Genomic DNA, 22687 nt, shown 5'->3' with positions numbered 1-22687 from the left:
TTAACTGAGTAAGGAAAATTGTGAATGGACTGGTGGCATTTATCTACTCCACCTGAGCACTCAAAGGGCCTCATACATCCATTAATTCTGCCAAATATTCACACTCCAGTGAATTCATCAGGAGCAACTTGGGGTTGTCTTGCCCAAAGATTTAACCAGCAACCTTCTAATCACAGCCACCCCAAACAACTGAATACAAAACAACTATGCAGCCATTTGCCAAAGATTTAGTGTATGTACCTGCTCCTGGGGCCCTTTGTTGCTGCTCATCCTCTCCTCTTCTTGTCTGTTCTGTAGCATCTGTTGAAAGGACATCAGGTTGTTTTTCAGGAGTTCCAGCCTGGTGGTAAGAAGCTCAGCTGCCTCCTGCTGGGATCCCGCAGCTCCCAGTTCACTCTGCTGGTGCTGCTGGTCAGCGGTTTGACTGAGAGCTGACAAGCTGGCTACCTTCTGCTCAATCTCCAGAAACATCTCCTGTAGACCAGCAAACAAACACACACAAATACAGTCAAGACCACTGTAATCCTAAGAAGACTTGTCCATCTGCAGTGTAGGTAGGTTGCAAAGCAGCTTGCAGTTGTCCAATATGAGATTTGCCAGTTGGATCACCTGCTTCTTTAGCAATTTGTTTATTGTTTGTAGTGTTTGAGTGGAACAGTTAGTTTGCAAGTCATTTGAATATCAGGTTACATTTAGCTGAGTATTATTAGACACCCTTAGCGTTTCTCCACCTCCCTTCCATAATTTAACTATCACTGATCTTTAAAATTCTTCCATGACTCAGACTTCAATGAATTCTCAACTGTGTTGTTTAGACTTTAACATTTCAGCATGCTTCAGTATTTGGAGTACAAATAAGTGTTCAGGTTCTCACAGTTCTTACAGTTTACCTGACCTTTTAGCTCCTGTGAGCACATGTCCTTCAGATATTTTACACACCATTTATTTGTTCAACATCTTTTAACTTCAGTTAAAACTTCAGTTCTTTGATGTCAACTTGAAATATTGCTCTTTTAATATTATATCAATTATATCAGTTTAAGATATTTCCATTGTGTTTATTTATAAAAGACAGTAGCATTAAATCTTTTCATTCTTTTAACTGTCTGTTTCACGTGTAACATTTTCACCAGCCAGGACTTCATTATTTGAAGGCTGGCCTTGGAAGCTCCACCTCTTAGATACGCCCTTCTTTTCTTTATTGTTTTCACTCCTTTATTACCTCGCCTCCTGCTCTGTTTTGACACCACTACGAAAAACAACAATTAAAACAAAGATTTAGCTCTGGAGCTCAGCTTAAATGAAAAATGCCGAGCACATTGATGATGTCAAAGTTATATGTGGGTGATGCATGACGGAGCTAATTTGAATAGGAAGATACATCTCAGTGGCTCATTTTAATGCTCCATTAAAATGTGATGTGTGCCTGTGAGATGTGTTTAATGCCTGAAACTTTAATGGAGGCTCAAGTTACACTCTCAGGGTAAGCCAGGAGTCCTTGAATAGAAAATTCCTGCTAAAGCTTGAATAAAGATAATGTTGAATCCTGTTAGGGCATGATGCTACTGACTGTAAGATGTTATATTGCCCCAGCTGATTGAATGTTTAAACAGAAAAAGTAATGCTGCTTTAAAACCTCTAAATGTGATTTACAATACCTGTTAGTCATTACCTACTCCTATATAATATGTTTATATACAAAATACAATACTATTACACTCTTAAAAGTAAATACTGCCCAGGGAGTGAGCTGCCTTAGTGAAGCTTTGCTACTTGGTTATTCCTGACATGTTGATTTTTTCATTTTTTTTGTTTTGGACACCACCTCTGCAGCTACACAGTAGCTGGCACATGGAGGCACTACTATGAACTCTGCACCTATGAAATTGTTTTATGCCATGTGTTTATAGCCACAATCACATTTAACAATGAGAGCGATAGTCATATCCAATCAGACATCTGCATCAAAAAGTTTAAGAAGAGTAAGATCTTTGCAACTATTCCAAAGAGGCCATGTTTTTAAGGGATTTAATGACTGTCAGTAACAGTAAGGTTAGGCCTTCCATACCTGAAAGTCTTTCTTTTACTTTGCTGAGGTTTGAATTGACAATCTGTGCTGAACAAGAAAACATGAACCCAACTACAGAGATTACAGAAACCTAAGTAGGTAACAGTTAATGAACTCTGCTCAACCAGACTCATCTGAAATAGCTTTGATATGAGCACAAGGGGGGAAGAATAATACACGGCAAATAGAAGCATCCATGAAGAGCAGTTTCTGTGTCATAAAAAGCTCTCCTTAACCCCTTCTCTGAAGAAGAAGTAACACACATCTACTGCATTACATACTGGGCTGTGTTGCCAGTGCAAAGTCCATTTCACTTTTCTGTATATTCAAATATCACAATGTGAAACAAAATATGGGCAGGGCGATAAATTGCTATGATAAAAAAAGAAAAGCAAAAGAAATCATCAAAAATTGAAATGTTGTGTGTTGTCTAACACCTCCTAGTTCCATTCAGCAGTAGCGTTTATTACAAACCAAATTCTAAAATGTTGGAATGCTGTGTAAAATGTAGATAAAAAAACAAAAATGATGCTTTGATTTGCATTTCTTATAAACCAAAATGTCAAATTTCAGTGTGTCTGATGACAGAACACTTTTCTACTTTTGCTCCTTCTATTTAAAATGCACTTTGGCCCTGAGAAAACGGCAGCATTTCTGGGTCATGTTCACATATGGCTTCTTCATTGCGTGATAGAGCTCTGCATTTTGCAGAAGGCATGTCTTGCTGTGTTCAGAGACAATGATGAAGTGTTCCTGAGCACATGCCGTGATTTCAGTGACAAAATCATATCATATCTTTTAATGAAGTTCTGCCTCTGGGCCCAAAGATTATGAGCATCCATTATGGATTTGTGGCCTTGTGCTTTGCTGATATTCTGAGACATGCTGCTGCTGTCAATCTCCAACATTTTTCATGAAATGTTAAAATACTTGAACAGTTTGAACACATGATATGTTTTCCATGCTCTATTGTAAATAAAATGTGGGTTTATGAGATTTGCACATCAATAATTCGGTTTTATTACCATTTGACACAGTGTATCAACATTTTGGAACTATAATTTCCTCCTTGCATCTCTTTGTGAATCATCACAATGTCAGAAGAAAAGTCTGTCTTGTTATAGGTCTTGTTGCATAGCATTAATTATTCTGTTGATTTATGTCAAACAATATTAAAACTTTGATTAACAAAGCGATAATAGCTTCAAAGCAGGCTTTTATTCCTGATGGCAGTTACCAGATGTGATGTAGTTTAGCATTTTTTAAATGAGAACCCATTGATTTGGTGACTGTAAGGGCAAAGGTTAAAGAGGTTAAAGTTTTTCAGATGTCCGTGCTACGGCTTTTTGTCAATGATATCTATTTGTTGTTTATGTGGAGTCCATTAGTAGACTTCCTCAGATTATTTTGCAGTCCTTAAAAAAGCTTTAAAAAAGTTAAATAAGTACATTTTAACAAATTTTGACACAACCTGAATAAAAACAATATTAAATAACTGTATTACGTCTATGTGACTTTGAAATTCATCATACTGAAAAAAGACTGCGTGAATGTAATGTGGGCTTGTAAAGTGTGCCAACACAGTCAGCACAGAGACAACTGAGGTAACATTTGTCTCTTGTAAATTCTGGGAGGGGGCTGGTCCCCCTGGTGGGCGGAGCTTACCTGACAGGTAAGCAGTTGTTGTTCCACGCTGTCTTGCATAGTTGCTACACCGGCAACACCGGCAGCTTGAAGACTCCTCTGGGATTTCTGCAGCCACAGCTCCAGCTGGCTGAGCCTCTCCAGGCACACATGGAGGACACCTTCAAAGAGGCGAGGTCCAGACTGGGATCCAACCTGCTGGTCTGATTCCTGACAGACAAGCACAACACACCCAGCTAAGCCTCTCTGCTCCAGAGTTTCAGGGTAGAGAGGGAGGAAGATGAGGAAAGTGAAGAGTAAAAGCTGACTGGTTCCTGAAGTTTGTAGCTCTAATACTGATATAAACAAATATTTCTAACCTGTTTCTTTGTTCTCACGCTACCACTCCCAGTAACTTACCCCCCGCACTGGTTATCTCTCTTTCCCTCGCTCTGTTTCACTCCTCTTTCTTTCTCTCTCTGAGCTCCACCCACCTGAAACCACTTCCTGGAGCTGTGGCAGGGCCGCAGGGACAGAATGACAGAGGAACAGAAAGAAAAGAGCCCTCAGGCGACAGGGGTGGAGCTGACTGAGGACAGAGGGCCAGGTAAGCTGAGTAAGCCTTAAACGCAGGATCCAAACACCCTCCCACTTCCTCCAGAACCTGTCAGGGAAATTTGTAGCTGGGAAACAGCTGATTGGTGCTTGAATGCTTTTATACATTCTGACGTCCTTTTCACTGTTTTTACTACATTTGTAATCCTTGCTTCACTTTTACAGTGAATTATTCTCACTTTTCACTGTATAAGTTTAAACTGTTGTGTAAAATAATGGATTGATTTCCTTTCATGACTGATCTCTGTGCACACAGTCGTGAAGGAACTGCAGAGGAACCTATGCAGCCTTAACAGGAGGAATGTCAAAATTACTCACACTGTTCATTATTCATCAGCCTTTGATGTCAGGAGGTGGTGTGGAAAATATCCTCTGTAAAACCATTCTTACATAGATTATAAATCTGAACTCAGTGCACCCATTTCACAATCATAAAACAAGTTGCTCCCCTCAGCTCTATCATTTATTAATTTGAAACAATAGATCATAATTTTAAAATACTTCCTGACTTTGCTTTTGTAATTTTAGAGGGCTGTTTTTCATCAAATCAATCAAGTATGAATGGCTTAATTTAGTTAGGAAAACGTTAGTATACTGTGTGCATAAATTTCACTTTCTTGCCACAAAAAAGGGATGTTTGGAACACAAGTTTCAAATATTCTGCATGGACGTGAGTTCAAAAATGTAAGTGAGAAGTGCATTAGGGTGCATTCATGATAAATGCAGATGAAACACATACAGCAATATGAGTAAACTGAGAAAACTTCACATCAAGCTGCAATGTTGCATCACAGGTTAAGATATGAAATCAGTGAGTTGTAGATAAGTTTAGATAAGTTTCTCAGTCCAGCCTGTTTGTCTGCAACCACCACCTCATCCACCCCTGAATGGTTAGGATGTTAGCAGGAGGACAGCGCTTTTGGTGTGCTTCAACTTGATGCCAATTTAAAAATGTATCGATTTCAGTTCGGTCCTGAAATCGTAAATGTGAAGGTAGAGGTGCTGATCCTTCACTTATTTTAGGAAGTGTGTGTTGGTCAGTGTTGCCTCTGTGTCAAGAGGGTTTTATCAGAGTCTTTCCAGATGTTAATGTTACAGAACTGGACTTCATTCATGCCTCCATTAATCAAGTAGCACTGTCTCCCTCTTTAGATTACTCAATCGCTAATCACTAGCTCTCTTGTGAATGTATTTTTGGAAAGTGTTATGCGTGCTTTATGTACTGTATATACCCCTCTGGGTGTCTGCCCCCCGCCCCCTTCATGCAAACCCCCTCTGTCCCTTCATGAGCTCCTGACACAGAAAAAGAGAGACAGAGGAGTGGATCACTATTGTGGGTTTATTTGTATTTGTGCTCTTTTTTCTCTTTCTTTTAATGATATGCAGACAGAATGGGGGAAAAACATGAGGAAAACGATGTAGTACAGCACATGCCAGGTAATGTAAGATGTCTGCTGCTTTCAGATGAAAACCTTGTATCTCCAAAAATTGTAGATTTTTCTTTCTTTAAAAAAAAAAAGATTTCCCTAATTGTAAACACACTACTGTAACGTAGAGATTGTTTTAGGACGATTTATTAAATGCTTACTTCTGAATAAAAAGTAAGCACTGCAGTGGGATTTACAAAGTTTCCATCTGTGCACAGCAGCCAGTGACTCAGCATTCATGATAAACCAGTGCATTTTCATGGCCAACAGTCATCTTCACAAAATAATTAAGGTCTTAAGTATAAAAGGTGTATTTTAAAGAGTGATAATATTTATTAGTTTATTTATTCATGACAAAGCAGGAATCATTATCCACACTGTCCTGCTGCAGGGCAGTGATCGAGTCAATCACATCTGTAAACAACACACCCCACTTTATGAGCTTATGGAAATACAAATGGCAGATGCACAGAAGCAACTAAAGAAATATTTATTTTATCACATATGCTCTGCATTTGCTGGTAAATCAGCCCAGATGGTAAATGAAAAGGTCAACAATCAAAAAGTTTTAACATTTTAAATCACCATTCCCTATAAGATACATTATAAAACATGGCTCACAAAATGTGTCTATTAATACACTTTGTTTCTGTTTTAATAAAACTAACCCATCAGAATAAAGGTCCATGCTAAGGCAAAGGCTTAATACAGACTGTTAAAAACATCCACCACACATACAAAATACCATCCGCCTACTTTCAGTTTTCTTGGGGGGTAAAACGGTAACCATCAGCAACCACTTCTCATTTGTAGCAGATGTAGTGCTGTGTCATCCTGAACCACGTGTCAGTGGTGTTGACTTGTCAAAGAATAAGCAGATTTCTCTGCAAGCTCAGTAATCCTTCGTCTAAACTCAGAAATAAACTTGAAAAGTACTTATTTGGCAAACCTCTGCTTTGGTTCTTTCCTGCACTTTAGTTTTTGCCATGCAGTAAGACATAATAAAGGATTCAAATGTAAACAATTTTAAGCAATCATCTGCCATGTAAATGCACTGTGAGACATGTCTAAAAGAACCCTAACATCAGGAGCTCTAGAACTGGTTCTAGAAGAAAAAGTGTCCTTGGTTTACTTCTACAAGAAGACAGGAGCTCTAAGTTTTGCTGTCAAAGAAAAACAGGAACAAACAGGACTCGTTCTACAACATTCTAGAGGAGAGGGGTACTCTAAATGATTTCAATGATAAGTAGGTGTTCTAGAGTTGTTTCTTGTAAAGGAGTCATTTGGTTCTACAAAGGCTTTACAAAACCACTATTTTGAGAAAAGCGAGACGCTACCGCTCGCTCAAAAAAAGAAATGACTCCCAATATGAGTACAACAGAAGGCAGTAAAGCGTCTGGTCTGGAGTAATGTGGGAGGTCAATCCAACACCTAGTAGCTCAGAAATAGAGGCTAGAATAGAAAAAGTTGGAGGAATCAATCTAGGGGACTATAGAGAAAGAATAGAAATCTTGATTCTAGAACTGTTTTCAAACTAGATCCAGAAAAAGGTGACAGATTTACGATGCTGCGTAGACGCTATTGCCAGCAAAGACATGAAAGGTCTATAAGTCTTCAAACAGTGGCCTCTAGGCTCGCTTTGAGGTGTGCTTGGAGATTTTGCACAGAAATGGTTCTAGGTTTAGATTGATGAGAAAAAAAAGATGCAGTTCTACAAGTTCTAGATCTAGGAGACTACACATTTCTGCTGTGACCCAGAGCTGGATTTGGAGACTTTTACGGTCGGCGATGTGTTTACCATACTCTCAGGCAGTGACTGAGTTGTGACTGCGCCCAGGGGTTTTGATAAAGCTTCAGATGAACTTGTTTCTGTGGTGTCAGTGGTGCCCTCAACATCCTGAAGAAATATGATCAGGGTTAGACGCTCACTCAGGTCAGTCAGTTAAATACATTGACCACTTAGTTCTACCATGTCACCAGATAAGATATCACACGGTTACTCATACACTCTGTTAAGGAACTATGTTACATAATGTTAGAGGATTTTTGATGTTATGTTATCTAGTACAACCCATTGTATTATGAAAAAGAAATGCAATGAGTCTGATTTATTTTCAATCCTTTTTGCCAATAAAACCTCAAATAAATAAAATGTAATGCCGTCTTTGTTTTCTATACATATACTCACAAATGTATATATTATATACATAAAGGCTTAGTCATAAATTCATTACAAGTTTAAAAAAAATGTTAAAACTAAAACTAGAAAAAAATGTTGTTACACTGTAATTTTTGTGCCCACTTATTCAAACAATGACCAAAACGGTTTAGGAGTCCAAAATAAAAAATCTTTTAATAACTTACATGATGGCTTAAGATATTCTTGATTTTTATTATTTTCATTCTCTACCATATTTGATTAAAAACAGCATTGCATTTGCCCAAGAATACGTCCGTGTAGGTTCTCAGTTATAAAGGTCACGGCAGTCTCAAGAGCTTGAAAAAGAAGGACTTCTCATCCAAGAAGCTTCCTCAGTTCTAAAACCATAAGGTGGATCCCAGGTATTTAACCCCTGGTGGGAGTTATCACCACATGAGCTAACAAGTGGAAAAAGACATGGGTCATTACCACTACAGGTTTCCCAGGCGCCTTAACCCCCAATCCTCAACCTCCACTCACACCTTACTTAAGGTGACCTCAATACATCACACAATAGGCTGGGGCAAGGTCTCACAGTGATTTCACCTAAAACCCCTGGTGGTACTGACCCACACATGTTTTCATATCTTGGCCCATGTGATGATGCCTTCTTTTTTGGGCTCTTAAGATGTATCCATGAAATACTTATTAAATTCATTACTAATTCATCACTCAGTGGCTTCTCACTGATGAAAGTTTATTTACCTTTGTGTCTTCTGTAGGCTGTTCAGTGCTTTGTCCAGTGGCAGCTTCAGTCTCTTCTGAGGCAACAACCACAGGTTCCTGACACCACAATGACAAATGTTATAGCCTTCTATATAACCAAGCAGACCAAAATGTTAAGCTGCTGAAAATAAAAAACATTTTTGAGTAAAATGAATTCATTCATCTAAGGTAACACAGTATCCATCTGTAATACATCCATATGCGTGTTTGATACTGTCATATGGATCAACAAATCCAGTGTGCAGTAGGGTGGAAGAAGGAAAAGAAATAACTCAAATCTGCAGCAATAGCAGAGATGTATTAATGATCAGGAAGGAATTTAATATCATGAGTAGGGAGATGGTAGTAGGGATGAGGAGGGTGAGGGGACAGTGCCAGCGGTGGAGATCAGAGTGACCCAGCTCAAAGAATGGCAGCGACTATTCATACAGCTGTTACAAATGATGTCATTTGACTGGATTGGTGGGAATCGTGATGTCATGATCAGTCATTGGGTCTCAGGTGTGTTATCAGTTTTAAAAATTTCAAACTTTTCCTATAATTTGTTCCACAACTTGCGATGGAATTTATTATAGCAGATCCCGCCCACCTACACCATAAGCGGGTGACCTCGGGTCACAAAGAACTCCACCAGGAAAAGAACTGTTGAAAACGAGTGAAGGACAGAGGAAGAACAGAGATTTATTGATTTTCCACAGCAGCTCTCACTCATCTTTACCTCTGGTGAAGAGCCCAGGAAAACATCCCAGAGCCACCAATAAAAACCTCCTCCACCTTCTTCCACTCTCTGTTCCTCACTGCTTTTTTTTTCTGTGGCTTCTTCAGCCTGGAGCACGCCTTGATGCTTCCGCTGCTGACACGGAAACACGCTTACAGTATGTGTAGAGTGACACAAGTGGGGGTTAAAAATCTAGCCTGGCCAGTTTTGAGTTTTTATTGTTTCCAATATTTTCTTTGATATTAAGTAAAATTAACATTTTGTTTTTAATGGCCACTAACAAGTTATACAACAGTAGAAGACTTCTTAGATGTGCAAAATAGATCATGTGCTTCCCTGTAAAGCCTTAAATTGATATGACTCATAATGTTATATCTAATCAGAATCAGAATCAGAATCAGAATACTTTATTGATCCCTGGGGGAAATTATTTTTTGTTACAGTGCTCCATCTACTTGAAGCTTCTAGTAAATACACTGCTCAAAAAAATTGAACTGGAAAGGATCAGCCTACAGCTGGCTCAATTCAAACACGCCCTGAAAATCAAAGTAAAAGAATTTGTGTCAGGCTAGTCAAATGCTTTGTAGCAACTAGTTTTTTCATGGCCTTTGGATGCTTGTATGTATGCCTGACAACACTGGTGTATGCTCCCAAAAAGGCAACAGCTGGTTTCACCTCCCATAATGTCCCCGAGCTGTTCTGTATTCTCACCACATGAAGCTGGGCATTGTGGTGCACCAGGAGAAACCCAGGACTCACTCTACCAGTGTAGGGTCTGCCTAGCCTGTAGAGGTCTGTGTGTTCTTCCATGGATATGCCTCCCCAGACCATCACTGACCCATGCATAGCTGAATCGGTCATGCTGATCAATGTTACAAGCAGCATAATGTTCTCTGTGGCTTCTCCAGGACGTGGGCCCTCAGGCCATCCTCATGAAGTCTGTTCCTGATTTTTTGGTTACAGACACTCACACTAGTGACCTGCTGGAGATCATTTTGTAGCATGTGGTGCTGATGCAAGCTGCTCATGGGTTAAGGACTTTCTTTGTCCTTTTTTTCAGCTGTCCTAGAGTAACTGCCTGTCTCCTGGAAACTCCCCCATTCTCTTGAAACCGTGCTGGGAGTCACAGAAAACTTTCTCTGCAACTTAACTGACCAGATCAACATCCGAGAAGTATAACTGACCTGATTAAAAAGTGTCCATTTTTTTGAGCAGGTTACAATGCAGATAATTGAAGCAACATATTTACTTGAAGTATTTTACATATCTTGCCAACCTTCAATATTTATTGGGTTTTTTTTTTTTATCATTTATTCAAATTATTTTCTCTAAGTTCAAACTAATCTTGTCAATAATTAAAATATCTTTCTGTTAATGAGTGCACAATTGTCCTAGTCTGAGAACTTGAAATGTCTTGAACACTCACACTCACACACACACACACACACACACACACACACACACACACACACACACACACGCACACTTAACAAACAAACAAAAAAAAAATTTCTTGGTAAACATTAGTAATATTAAGCATGCACAGGAAGTTAAATGACACTTTGGGGATTTTATTTTTAATTTTTTACCAGTTTGTTAATAACACATGTAGGATCTACGCATGCGAGTACCAGGTATTGCACACTTTGTCCTGACACGCCCCAAAAGGCCAATCTGTTCAATTTCTTTGCTTTTTTATTTTTTGCAGGTGTTCTTGTATGCTGGTATGTGTCATAAAGAAGAGCTTTTTCAATGAACTTAATGAATTAACTGTGTGATTATAAGCTTCTTTTTTCTCTGTCCATGGTATTCTTACCTGGGTAATATCAGGTGTTGGGGCCTGCCTTTGTTCAGGTGAGGACTGCTCCACAGTCAGCAGTGTAGCTCCAGACCTCCGCAGTACATCCTCCTCAACACGAGCAATTCTGATCTGACCCTGCTCTTCCTTTTGAGAGAAAGCACACCGTACAGGTTCGCTTAAATTATGTTCCACATATGAAGTGTTTGGAATATCACATAATGACTGACACAATATAACTGAACTTTATCCTTCAACTACTGTCGCTGCCATTGTAAAATAACTTGCATTATAATAAAGAACTTAAATGACATTCACTTTTATTTTTTGTAGTTTTATACATATTATAATTCATGTAACAGTGATGTTTCATGATTTTTTTTAACTTGTATTTACTTATTTATGTTATTTATAGACCAAGCTCACCTCAGCCTCCTCAGATGTAGCTTTTTCAGATGCAGATGTTTTGAGTTCAGTGGTCGTCTGTTGGGCCGCCTGAGCTTTGGCTTGTGTGGGAGTTGGAGGCTGCTGGATAAATAACGCAGGAACCTTCTACAAACAGAGTGAAGCAGAAAGTTCGCACCAATCTTCTTGTAGATAAAATATCTGAGCAGCTGACTGATGGATTAACTAACTGACCTTCTCCAATTCCAGCAGCAGAGTCTGGAGCTGGTCCACCACAGTAAAGACAGTCAGAGTTTCTTCAGCCTTCTCAGGAAGACAAAGGCCTGGCTTACATTTCTGGATCTCAGCTACTGTTCTCCTCATCGACTGGATCCTCTGCTCAACCGCCTGCAGACATAGAAGAGGGTTGAGAAAAATAAGAAAACGATGACTTTTACATTTATCCTTTTGTACAATTTGGGCAATCACGTCACGCTAATCCAAATGAAAACAAAGAAACTAACAAACCTTTAAACTGTCCTCTCTGGGGCTGGGAAAACTCTCTGGAGAAGATAGCAAGTTCTTGATCTCTGCGACATCATTCTCCATCCGCTTGACTTCACTCTCAATCGCCTCCACCTCCTAGAGGTTAAGACATTATCAGTCTAGTCTGACAGTAGAGAGTACAGTCTAGATAATATCCACTGAAGAGTAAAACAAAGAAACCAATCGAATCTCACAGCGGCAGCATGCTCCAGCTGAGACAGAGGAGCTGTGAAGCTGTCCTGAACGTCGGCCACTTGGCGATCTGCTTCGACCAGCTGTTCCTGGAGAGCTGTGACATCACAAACCTGCGACATTTCCTTCAGGACCGAGCTGAAGCCCTGCAGTGTGTTTCTGATCTGGACTGAATCATCCAGGACCAACTGCATCCCCAAGAGACAGAAAGAGCATTTTTTGGTTAAAAATGAATCACCACAAAATGGTTTGCTGTGCTGTGGAAAGAGCTGTGCAGACAGCAGAGTGTACCGACCTGCAGGGCGTGAACGTGACTGCTCAAACATTTAGCTGTGGTGTAGGTGCAGGGAGCGGCAAGCCACGACTGAGCCTCGGACATCCAGCTCTTGGAGCTTTTGACCATCTCTTGATGTTCCTGAAGCCACGTTTGAATCTAAAGAGAAACAGAATGTTTAAATAGGGAAAAGCTTAGACATTTTTAAACTTATCAAAAGTATCACAGATGATAACAGAGACAGTAATGTGGAAGATTTAGGTTAAAAAGTCTGAGCTTGGTGATTCAAAGTCATTATATTTTTGGTGTTTGACACTAAGCAGACAAACCATACAGCAGGGCAGTGAGGAGTTAGACAGCTAACAGTTTTAGGAAGCTTTTCTCACCTTGCTGATCAGGGTGGTCCTCTGCTCTGCCTGTTTGGCCAGCTGGGAGTGAAGCTGCTGAACCTCCACTAGTCTTTCTGTGAGGATCAGCACCTCCTCAGGCTTCTCTAAGTCTTGCATGTCCACTTCCAGCGCTGCCAGACGCGAGTGCCACACATCCAGCTCGTCCCAGGCACGCTGAGCACACACACAAGGGGAGATTTATAATATTTATTCACTGACACACAAGCTGATTAGCCAGCCCCCTTCAGAAAGTGTTTCCCTCACTCACAGTTGACTTGTGAAGCAAGTCCTCGCTAAAGAGTCATTTCTGTTTTTGCAATCTATATTTTACATGAAAAGATGCACATAATGCTACGAAAAGAAAGTGGAATTTGTTGGTGTATTTGAAAACAGAGTAGGAGGATGAAAGCAGCATGAAAACTGAAAATAGAAATAGATGTACGCAAAAAAAAAAAAAATCATAAAAAAGAAAACAAAACAAGACTCAGCCCAAACGGCTTGTGTTTTCTCAACAAAAGAGCAGCGAAGTGATCACACATGTAGAACATGACACACACACAAACACACACACACAGAAGGCAGCAAAGACGCATCCCAAACAGTAAAACTTACCACGGATCTTCTGGCCAGCAGAGGACAAATGTTATATTGGACATCCTGTTATGTTTTCCTCACCCTCTTACAATCTATTAAATAATGATTTATTGTATTCTACTCAACAAGCTGTAACAATGAACCAGACACCCTGTTTCCTCATCACTCCCCACCTTCTGAGTGATCTTTGCTTGAGTCACAGTGGGACTCCTCTGTTCCAGTCTCTTCTGAACAGATCTCAGGCCAGCCTCGATATCAGACATCCTCGCGCCCAACCTGTGAACAGGACCGCTCCTCTCTATCGCCTCTCCCACCTGATGGAACAGTCAGGAAAAAACATTATCAGCTAGACCTAAATGGATGTTGAATTTATTGTTTTGTTACAAACATCTGCCTATCAATAGATTATTGATCTCTTAAAGGATCAATACACTCCTCATCATTAAAATGTCCAAATTAAGCCTTTTTCACCTTTTCTTCTACTTGCTGCAGAGACTTAGTGATGTCCTGCATTTGGCTGTCAATCTCAACCGGGACCAAAGTGTACATATCTGAGTATTTCATCTTCAGGTTCTCCATGATACGGTGCAGCAAAGACTTCTGGGTACACAGCTGGCTGTAGAGCGCCTGAAACCACACAGATAGGCAGCCTTTTAAATAAAAGGGATTACAAAAGATATTAACAAATAAATAAATAACAAGAAAGAATAAGTGTTTTGAAGAGTCTGTTAGAAGAGAAAACTAATCATAACAACAGTAATATTGATGGATTTTCTTGATGACTCATCATAACCATAAACTATTTTGTTTGGGTCATTGTACTTAGCACCAAAGAGAGTTTCCTCTATCAAATAACACTTGTAAGCAGATGCTTTAAAAAATGCTGACACTTGACTCTCTAACCAACATCAGCAATTTCTTTTGCATAGATGTCTACAGTTTGGGGGTTTCATTTTATGCAGAGCAGAAATCTTATTTTGGCACAAAATATCAGTCTCATGTACAAGTCTCACTAAAGAAAGTCCTTCTTGTAAGCTTTTAGCTCCTTGTCAAGCCGTCCTCTCGCTGTGTCCTGCTGCGCTGCCGTCAAACACAGTCTGCCTCACTCCTTCATTTACAAAATACTTAAAAGTGAACTCATTTCACCTCACTATGATTCTACTGCACAATAAAAACAATATAAAGATCAGAAAAAAGTTAAAATATGACAAATAACACAGTGGAGACTACCTGGGTCTGAAAGCGTCCGATGGTCTACTATACGGGGAGGCGCATCTTGATATCACGATGGGAAACTGAGCTTCTGTGTGTGTGTGTGTGTGTGTGTGTGTGTGTGTGTGTGTGTGTGTGTGTGTGTGTGTGTGTGCATGCGTGTGTGTGTGTGTGCATTTGTGTGTGTGTGTGTGTTAAACAAAGCAAGGGAGGAGGAGAGGGTATGCAAAGACAGTTTCTTTGCATGAGAGAACAGGAGATGAAGAGTGCGAATTGTGTGTGTGTCCTGTATAGCTATCTTTGTAAAAATCAAATAGTGTTTTATGGAATAATGAACATTTTTTAATTAAGAAGCCATCTGAGGTCATTCTAGATTTAAAACACATGAGGTCAATGTAGAACATTTAGAGATTTTAACAAAGAGAGACGACATAATTGCAAAACCTGTGTAATTTTGCAAAATTTACATTTGAGGAAATTTATAATTTTAATGGTCTCTGTCTTTAATAAAGATATTTAATGAACTCTATATATTTTAGAAAAGTGAGGATATTTTTATTCCTGCTTCTGACAAAGGGATGTTTGAAAAGTTAGCATTTGATTTTAGAGTGAGTTAGTTTTACACTGAGGTTAGCTAAAAGCTAAAATACATCAACATATGACAATGAGTGTCCTCACAAGTGCAACAGGAGAAATGTGTGTGTCTTTGTGTGTGCCCATGAAATGACTTGGCTACAACGGCCACCTGGAAGATCCACTTACAAGACAGAACAAAAGGTGTCTGGTACAAGAGCAGGATGAGGGTGGAGGGAGTGATGAGGGGGGGGACCGTTGGATGACGGAAAGGGGGTCTTTCAGAAAATGTGTGTGTGTGTGTGTGTGTGTGTGTGTGTGTGTGTGTGTGTGTGTGTGTGTGTGTGTTTGAATAGAAAGCTGGAGTGGATGAGATGTTGGCCTCTGCTCAGGTTTCAGGACAAGGGGCAGAGTGATTCTGTGGGTTGGTGGGTTCATAGACACAAGCACCAAACAGCTTCTGGGTCTGAAGCCAAGCCAACGGTTAGATTGAAAGATTTAATATTTAGTGACACTTTTACTACACAGCCAACAAGCTGCTTCACTCTATATTCATTAAGGTTAGGGGTAGAAAAGCCCTGATGACTAATTCCTGGATTCATCAGCAAGGCTTTGGGAGAGTTCTGACCAAATCTGTGGTAAACATCCTTATAATATCTGCAAAGTAGTTCCTACCAGCTGTCATAGAAAAAAGTATTTAAACTTCTGGGATATTGATCTATTCACTTAAGCAGTGAAGGGGGTTGTTAATCAATTTTCAACTGCTTTGTTGTTCACCACCACATTTTGTTTGAGCGGCTGAACAATTTGGTGGGTGTATCTAGATCTGCTTTGGAGTGATTGTCATCATATCTTTCTGAACAAGTCTTTTGGTGGCTGTTTCTAAATACCAGTGCTCATCCTGTCCTCTTAGCTGTGGTGTGCCACAAGGTTCTGTATTGGGGCCCTTATTGTTTCTATTACATCTACTCTAAGCACCTCGGCCAGGTTGCTCTATTATTTTTTTCACTTTGAATTTTGGGTGTCTTTGAATATAACCCTCTGTAGGTTCATAATTTTTATTTTCATCAAATCACGTGGCATCCTTCAGTTCCTGACACATTGTCCAGTATAGATATCCAGCATGATTTTTTCCCCCATTGAGATTTTATGTGTTTTCAAATTGTTCCTTTAATCTTTTAATTTCTTTGAGCAGTGTATAAGCATCACTCTCAGTGTTTAGTTGTTGTCATGCTGTTGAGTGTAACTTTTCTAACTGAGAGCAAAGACAAGTGCATCATTATAAAAATAGCTATGATGTTACACTGAGTACAAATGCATCATTGTGTTTCATTTCAGATGATGAAACTGTCCTGTCTCATTAGAGGCTGATTATTTCCACTCCAGTGGCTGGGATGGAGCGAGAAACTGTGAGCACACTGATGTGTTTTTAGATTAGAGGATTACAAAGTGGGACCTCGATATACCCAGAGGTCCTTCAGTGAACCAGAGGAATGGCTTGCCTAATTAGAAACACTTAAATTTCACTAGTGTTTTCTTTTCTCTACAAAGGTTTAATTCGCAGTTGGGGATGATTTCCTCATCTCCAAAATTCTTTTGGGGAGGAATATAACTGCATTTCCAGCTCATGGTGGATTTTAGTCATCGACATGCAAAACTTATGGTATCATTGAAAAATTAAGACAGATCTAGGCTATGTAACCTTACAAGGTTCAATGACTGGCATGACCATTCACAAAAACTACTCTGTCAGAAAATGAATGACATTTTGTGTGCCCTTGTGAAAAAATTAATGGCAAGTCGTGTTATCATACTTAATGTATTGAAATGTAAAGCAAGTTTTAGAAGGAACTTCAAGGAACTCCACAAAACCGTGTGCAGGTGTGATGTAACTCTGAAAAACAAGAACTCAAGAGTCTCACCTGCAGCTCCTGTGTGCTGCTGCTCTGCTCCATCTCTGTCAGAAGAGATGCAGCAGCCTTCAGCCAAACCCGGATACCCTGCAGCTCCTCTCGCACCTTTTCTCTGTCCTCCAGCTCCTGCCTAGCTGCCTGCAAACCCTCCCTGCTTCTCTGCTTCACACTGTGAAAACACACAAACATCCAGCCATTTAAACAGAAGCTAAGCAACTTTACGGCTGCTTACCTAACATCCATAAGAAAATGACTGAATACAACATGACTATTGAATACAACATATGGGTCCTAATGCCAAGTGTAAGCTGGGAAGACCTTATACACCAATCGCCTTCTATGACTAACCTACTTAAAGCTGACTGCTTAACCAGGACTTATGGGTAACTTAGTCTCTGTGTGCCTAAAGAACAGAGATCATAATGAACATGGCTCATTTATGCATATGAAAGAGGAGAGCAATGAAAGTTTGTCAGGAAAAGTATCAATGCCTTCTTAATACTACAAAACTCCTCTTCTTTCTCAAGCATACTGCATCACTAAACACACATGTGTCTTGTAGGACGGAGAAAGTCCTCCTTTTTAGAAACATCACACTGCTCTTCTTTTATTACAGATGGATTATACACGAGACCACACATTGTCCAGAGCCACAATGATAGCTTTAAGTCAGGTCTTTCAGCCTTTGTGTGGTGAATGTTCCAGGATTAAATGGATCTGATTTTGCTGCTGGAGTCAAAAGATTATTTTGGTGGTTGTAATTACCTGCACAGTTATGCATGTTGGTAGAACTTGGACTGTAGTTTCATTTAGAGTACATCAAAACATAAAGGGAGTAAAAACTTGCAAACAGAATAATGAGTTGCACATCAAACAATATCTCACTTGTCATATCGGCCCTGCATTGCTTGCAGCTGCTGACAGAGTTGAATAGGAGGAGCCTGCTCCAGGTGGGCAGGGACACCCAGCAGCCTGGCAGTGCGCAGTTCCAGTGCAGACAGAGCTCTGTGTTCACAGTCCAGCCTGTCCTGGTACTGTTCCCAGGACTGCAGCACGTCCTGAAGCTCCTCGGTAGATGCCTTCACCTTGGAGCTGTCAGGAAGCTCTGACTCCACTCCCTGCAGTAACACAGAGGCCTTCTCCACCTGAGAGGAAGAACCCAACAAAATTGGCCATTTATAATTAGGGTTAGCTAAGCATGCTCAAAAATGCTCAAAACATGTCGATGTAAACTTACGCTGTCTGAGATATCACTCCATTCTCTGATTCTCTGTTTGCTACGAGTTGTCAGCTCCTGTGTGCAGTGACGTAGTCTTAATACCCATCTCCAGATACAAGTCATGGCGGTCTCCCTGCTTCCGCGACAGCCCTGCTCTGAACACCACTCCTGCAGCTCTTCCAGACGTCTCAGGAGGGCCTCCATCTCCTCTGCAAGTGCCTGATTAGGGGTATCAGTAAAAATGAATTCTGTTTCTGTGTGGAAATTTTCAACTTTTATCCACAAAAGCATTAAAGTTTTTTCAGAGGAGGTTTATACTCACTCTAAGATTTGCCTCCTGGTCAGTGCAGTCAGTGAGACAGGTGACCTTCTGAGTGATGAGCTGTAAGAGTCTGTTCGCTGTACTCTTCACGCTCTGCATGATTTCTTCTTTGCACTTGATGTAATTTCTGTGCTGCTCTGCACACCTGAAAGACAAATATGTTGATCTTTTAGTGTCAGATTTAAAATAAGGGCTCACATTCACAAAGGCTCTGCAGCTTAATGCCATTTGCAGGTCTTGTAGTTTCTATCGTGCAATGACTGTTTAGTAAATGTAGTAAAATGGTGTTTGAAACATGCTAAATAGCTAAACAAGAAAAACAAATATTTCCAATGCAGCGAGTGAAGTTTTTTTTTTTTTTGATAAATAACTGTTACTTGTGGGCACCAGTTTAGCTCAATGGGTGAACAGGAAGAAGTTGACAACTGTTGGTGTGATCATTCGTAAATGGAAGAAATATAAATGATCATCAGTGTCCCTCAGTCTGGAGCTCCGTGCAACATCTTGTCTCGTGAAATGAGGATGATCATGAGAAGGAGGGTGGATAAGCTCAAAACTAAAGGGAAGGAGCTTGTTAACGATCTGAAAGCAGATGGACCAGTCACCAAGAACACCACTGGTAACCCGTTACACTGTAATGGACTGAAATCTTGTGGCACCTGCAAGGTCCCCTTGCTCAAGAAGCCACACGCACAGGTCTGTCTTAAGTTTGCCAGTGAACAGCTAAACGATCAGAGAGTGCTTGGGAGAAAGTGCCGTGGTCAGATGAAACCAAAAGTATTTGGCATTTTAGCAAAACTAATAAGAAGAAAGATAACTATCATTATTTCTTTGTTTTATCTTTGCATGTGCAATCACACACTTCTACCAAAAAAAGCTTTTCAGGAAGATAAATCTGACTTTTAGGACCTGAGCTGAGTACCTGCTGAGACACTCCAACTTCACATGGCCCTTTGCCTGGAGAGTGGACATCATCACCAGGAGTTGGCTCAGAATACTCTCTTGGAGCTGCTCCACCTTCAGTGGGGACAGGTATGGATGCAGAGCAGTCTGGTCTTGGAGCTGTTCTACATGAATTTGAAATTGCTGCTGGAGTGAGGCCAAAGCCTGCTGGGTCTCCTCGACTCTGTCACCGCAGACCCCAGCAGAGCCCTGAGGTGGCAGCATAGACACCTCAATATCCCTCAGGAACTGTACAGCCTGTTTAACAGAACAGGTGTAGCTTCTCAGTGACTCCCTGGCCTGAGTGATGTTCTCCTAAAACAATAGGAAAACAAACAACACATTTTTTCAGATTGGCAGGTTCACTCCATAGTGTAGATTTTTTTTAAACCATCTGCGTAATTCCTTTGCTTTGTATTTTGCTTTTGTGGTTTGTTCTATCAAACTGAACTTTAAAACTGTGAAAAAGAACACATTGTTTGTATAGACTATATTCAAAATGACAAGACTGAAAGGGTGTTTGCTCCATACTGCTCTACCAAATATGGTGTAGTATTGCTGATGCTCTCTAAGTTTGAAATTGTTATTTTATATTTATACCTACTGGCACATAAAGACACAAATGAACAAATCTAACTATTGTGGAGGCTTAATTCAGCTGTATTGCATAGTAATATAACATATGCTTCACTCTGATTGGCTAAGCTTATTACAAAGCAATTAAAAAAAATACTGCAAAAACAAATTGAGAAATACTCAACACTACTTGCCATGTGGGATTCACATTGACCGAGGACTGCATTCTTCAAGTCCATCAAGTCTTGAGATCCACTTCTTTTTTTCTTTCCCTTCTTTTGCTCCAGCACCCCCAGTGCTCTCATTCTTGACTCCGCAGTCTTTGTCAGAGACACCACTCTCTCATATTCTCTGTTAATTGCTGTGTCATTTGGCTCCAACGTGGGAAGTTTCTCAAACTCTTTCTGGGTCTTTAAGAGGAAGGCCTTAGTGGCTTTCCTCTCTGATTCCAGGTCCAGGTCCATCAGCAGGTTCCACTCAATGATGCTGAGGTTGTTATAGAGTGTCATCTCCAAGGTGCTAAGACTCTCCTCATTTTGCTTAAGCCTTTGTTGCTCTGCAGTCAGCTGTGAAGGGTAGAGGTCAGCAGAGATTGTGTGTAGTTTTGAGCGAGCCTCTTCACACAATCCCTTCATCAGATGAAACTGGATAAGAAGGTTCTGACAGATTCTGTACTTCTCGTCTGTGTCATTGCCATCTTCTTTTGTCTGGTGCACCTGTTCCTGAATGCTTTCCCTGAGATCCTCGACGCATTGCCTCATGTTTAGGTACCTCTCTTGGTCCCTGGCTTTCATTTCTAGGGCACACATTTTGCTGTGCAGCTCAGAGATGACAGAGTTCAATTCTTTTGTCTTCTCATTGGGAATCCAGGGTTGCAGGAGGTCAACTTGCGACTTGTGTTCCAAAATCATGTGCTTGAAAGGCTCTAAAGCTTGCAGGGACTCTCTTGTAATGGGGAACCTGTGTCTGCTTAGATCCACCAACATCTGCCTTAGACTGTTTTCAACAGTGACAAGTTTTTTCTTGTTTGAATCTAAAGTCTGGGTGAGTTCATTCAGCTCCTTCTTGTTATTTTTTTCTTGGCTGCTAATGGTTCTGATATTCTCCTGGAGGTTGGTAAGCTTGTCAAAAAGCTGACAGTTCTCTGTGACACTGAATTCAGAAGTGATATCTTTGCTCTTAATAAAAAGAGCCTCACAGACTGCTTCCTGCTTCTCAGCCTCATCCAGGGTTTCTTGGATTTGGCGGGTTCTGCGATCAAGTTCAGCAGGGCTCCTGAGCTCACTGTCTGGACCCCGGGATGCTTCTCTTTGCAGATGAGCCACAACCCAGGAGTCTAGATCGGCAATCTGTTCAGATAGCTTTTCTCTGGTCTGTAGTCCTGATTCCACCTCTTTCACAGCTTTGGACAGCTTCTCATTGGTGGACTTTGAGAGTTCTTCAAGACATTTCAGAAGACTCTGCACCATAGGCACCTCTTCAACCTGGTCCAGCTGTGGAAGGAGCTCAGTCATTTCCTCCGCCAGTGACTCCAGCTGACCTTGTTTGGCCATCACCTCAGATTGCAGCTTCTTCAGATCCCTGAGCTGCTGGTGAACTTCCTCGGGGAGAAGAGCTACTCTCTTTTTCCTGCCCTCAATATCACTCTCTGTCTGCCTGGCCCAGGCCAGGCCTTCCCTCATCACTATGACAATTTTCTCCATGATAGGGCTGTTGCTGTTCAGGGTTTGGGCAGCCAAAAGTTCCTCTGTATGAGAAATTTTGTCCTTAACTCTCTGGAGTCCCTGATGGATCTCCTTTGTTTCCATCTCCCACTGTGGGCTAAATAGCAACAGCTCTGACAGCTGTTGTAAATGGAGGTACTTCTGCTGGGCTGCTTTAACCTCAGCGTTTGCCTCCATCAGCTGTCGAGCCTTCTTGCAGTTCCACTGAGTAACTGATGGAAACTTGGCTTCAAGGTCTTTAATGATCACTTCCAAGTGTTCCTGCAAATCTGATAACTCTGACAGGAGGTTGCTGGTCTTGTGAGAACGGGCATGTGTGTGATGAAGCATACTCTCCACAGTTCTTTCCAGAACTCTCCACCTCTCTTGTAGGTTCTTCTGCTCAGTCTCTGCAATTGCTCGCTCATACCGGGTAAGGTGGGGGCACAATTTGCTATGGGTCACAAGCAGCTCTCCAAGTGCTGTTCTGTTCTCCTCCATACTTCTTTGTAAGGAGCCTAGTCGCTCTGCCTCCTTGGAGCTGCTCTCCTGAGGGGATCTGAAAGAAAAACAACAAAAAGTTTGCCGCAACAAATTGTAAAAGATTTTAGGGGCTTATCAGTTAGTTTTACAGACAAAGGAAGATGACAATGTGTGAAATAAAAAGTGTTAA

At 40.7% G+C, this 22687-nt stretch overlaps 2 protein-coding genes across 7 annotated transcripts in view; both read right to left on the bottom strand.

The window, feature by feature from the left end:
* LOC146611609 (nesprin-2-like) overlaps positions 1 to 3917 on the bottom strand; it is a 53581-nt gene extending 49664 nt beyond the window's left edge. For both annotated transcript variants that reach the window (XM_085343072.1, XM_085343071.1), the window contains exons 1-2: positions 3734 to 3917; positions 241 to 474 (exon numbers count right to left, since the gene is read on the bottom strand). In XM_085343072.1, the coding sequence (XP_085199198.1) occupies positions 241 to 474; positions 3734 to 3772 (273 nt within the window). In that variant the 5' untranslated portion in view covers positions 3773 to 3917. The remainder of the gene's footprint in view (positions 1 to 240; positions 475 to 3733) is intronic.
* Positions 3918 to 5627: 1710 nt separating this feature from the next.
* Positions 5628 to 22687, bottom strand: part of syne2b (spectrin repeat containing, nuclear envelope 2b) — an 86328-nt gene continuing 69268 nt past the window's right edge. For 4 of the 5 annotated variants that reach the window (XM_085343066.1, XM_085343068.1, XM_085343070.1 and 1 more), the window contains 18 exons: positions 20506 to 22573; positions 19716 to 20050; positions 18794 to 18938; positions 18490 to 18690; positions 18138 to 18397; positions 17262 to 17421; positions 14026 to 14181; positions 13728 to 13868; positions 12958 to 13134; positions 12593 to 12730; positions 12300 to 12485; positions 12088 to 12201; positions 11815 to 11967; positions 11602 to 11727; positions 11194 to 11322; positions 9378 to 9509; positions 8639 to 8716; positions 5628 to 7630 (listed from right to left, as the gene is read on the bottom strand). In XM_085343066.1, coding sequence (XP_085199192.1) covers positions 7460 to 7630; positions 8639 to 8716; positions 9378 to 9509; positions 11194 to 11322; positions 11602 to 11727; positions 11815 to 11967; positions 12088 to 12201; positions 12300 to 12485; positions 12593 to 12730; positions 12958 to 13134; positions 13728 to 13868; positions 14026 to 14181; positions 17262 to 17421; positions 18138 to 18397; positions 18490 to 18690; positions 18794 to 18938; positions 19716 to 20050; positions 20506 to 22573 — 4870 coding nt within the window. In that variant the 3' untranslated portion in view covers positions 5628 to 7459. The remainder of the gene's footprint in view (positions 7631 to 8638; positions 8717 to 9377; positions 9510 to 11193; positions 11323 to 11601; positions 11728 to 11814; positions 11968 to 12087; positions 12202 to 12299; positions 12486 to 12592; positions 12731 to 12957; positions 13135 to 13727; positions 13869 to 14025; positions 14182 to 17261; positions 17422 to 18137; positions 18398 to 18489; positions 18691 to 18793; positions 18939 to 19715; positions 20051 to 20505; positions 22574 to 22687) is intronic. The other variant, XM_085343069.1, reaches the window with a different exon arrangement.

Source organism: Diplotaxodon limnothrissa, linkage group LG19 (genome assembly GCF_057381915.1).
Source record: "Diplotaxodon limnothrissa isolate DT_005_m linkage group LG19, D_limnothrissa_male_GT1.1, whole genome shotgun sequence".
Lineage (NCBI taxonomy): Eukaryota > Metazoa > Chordata > Actinopteri > Cichliformes > Cichlidae > Diplotaxodon > Diplotaxodon limnothrissa.
The sequence above is the reverse complement of the archived record's forward strand: the minus strand, read 5'-3'. Positions and strand labels throughout refer to the sequence as shown.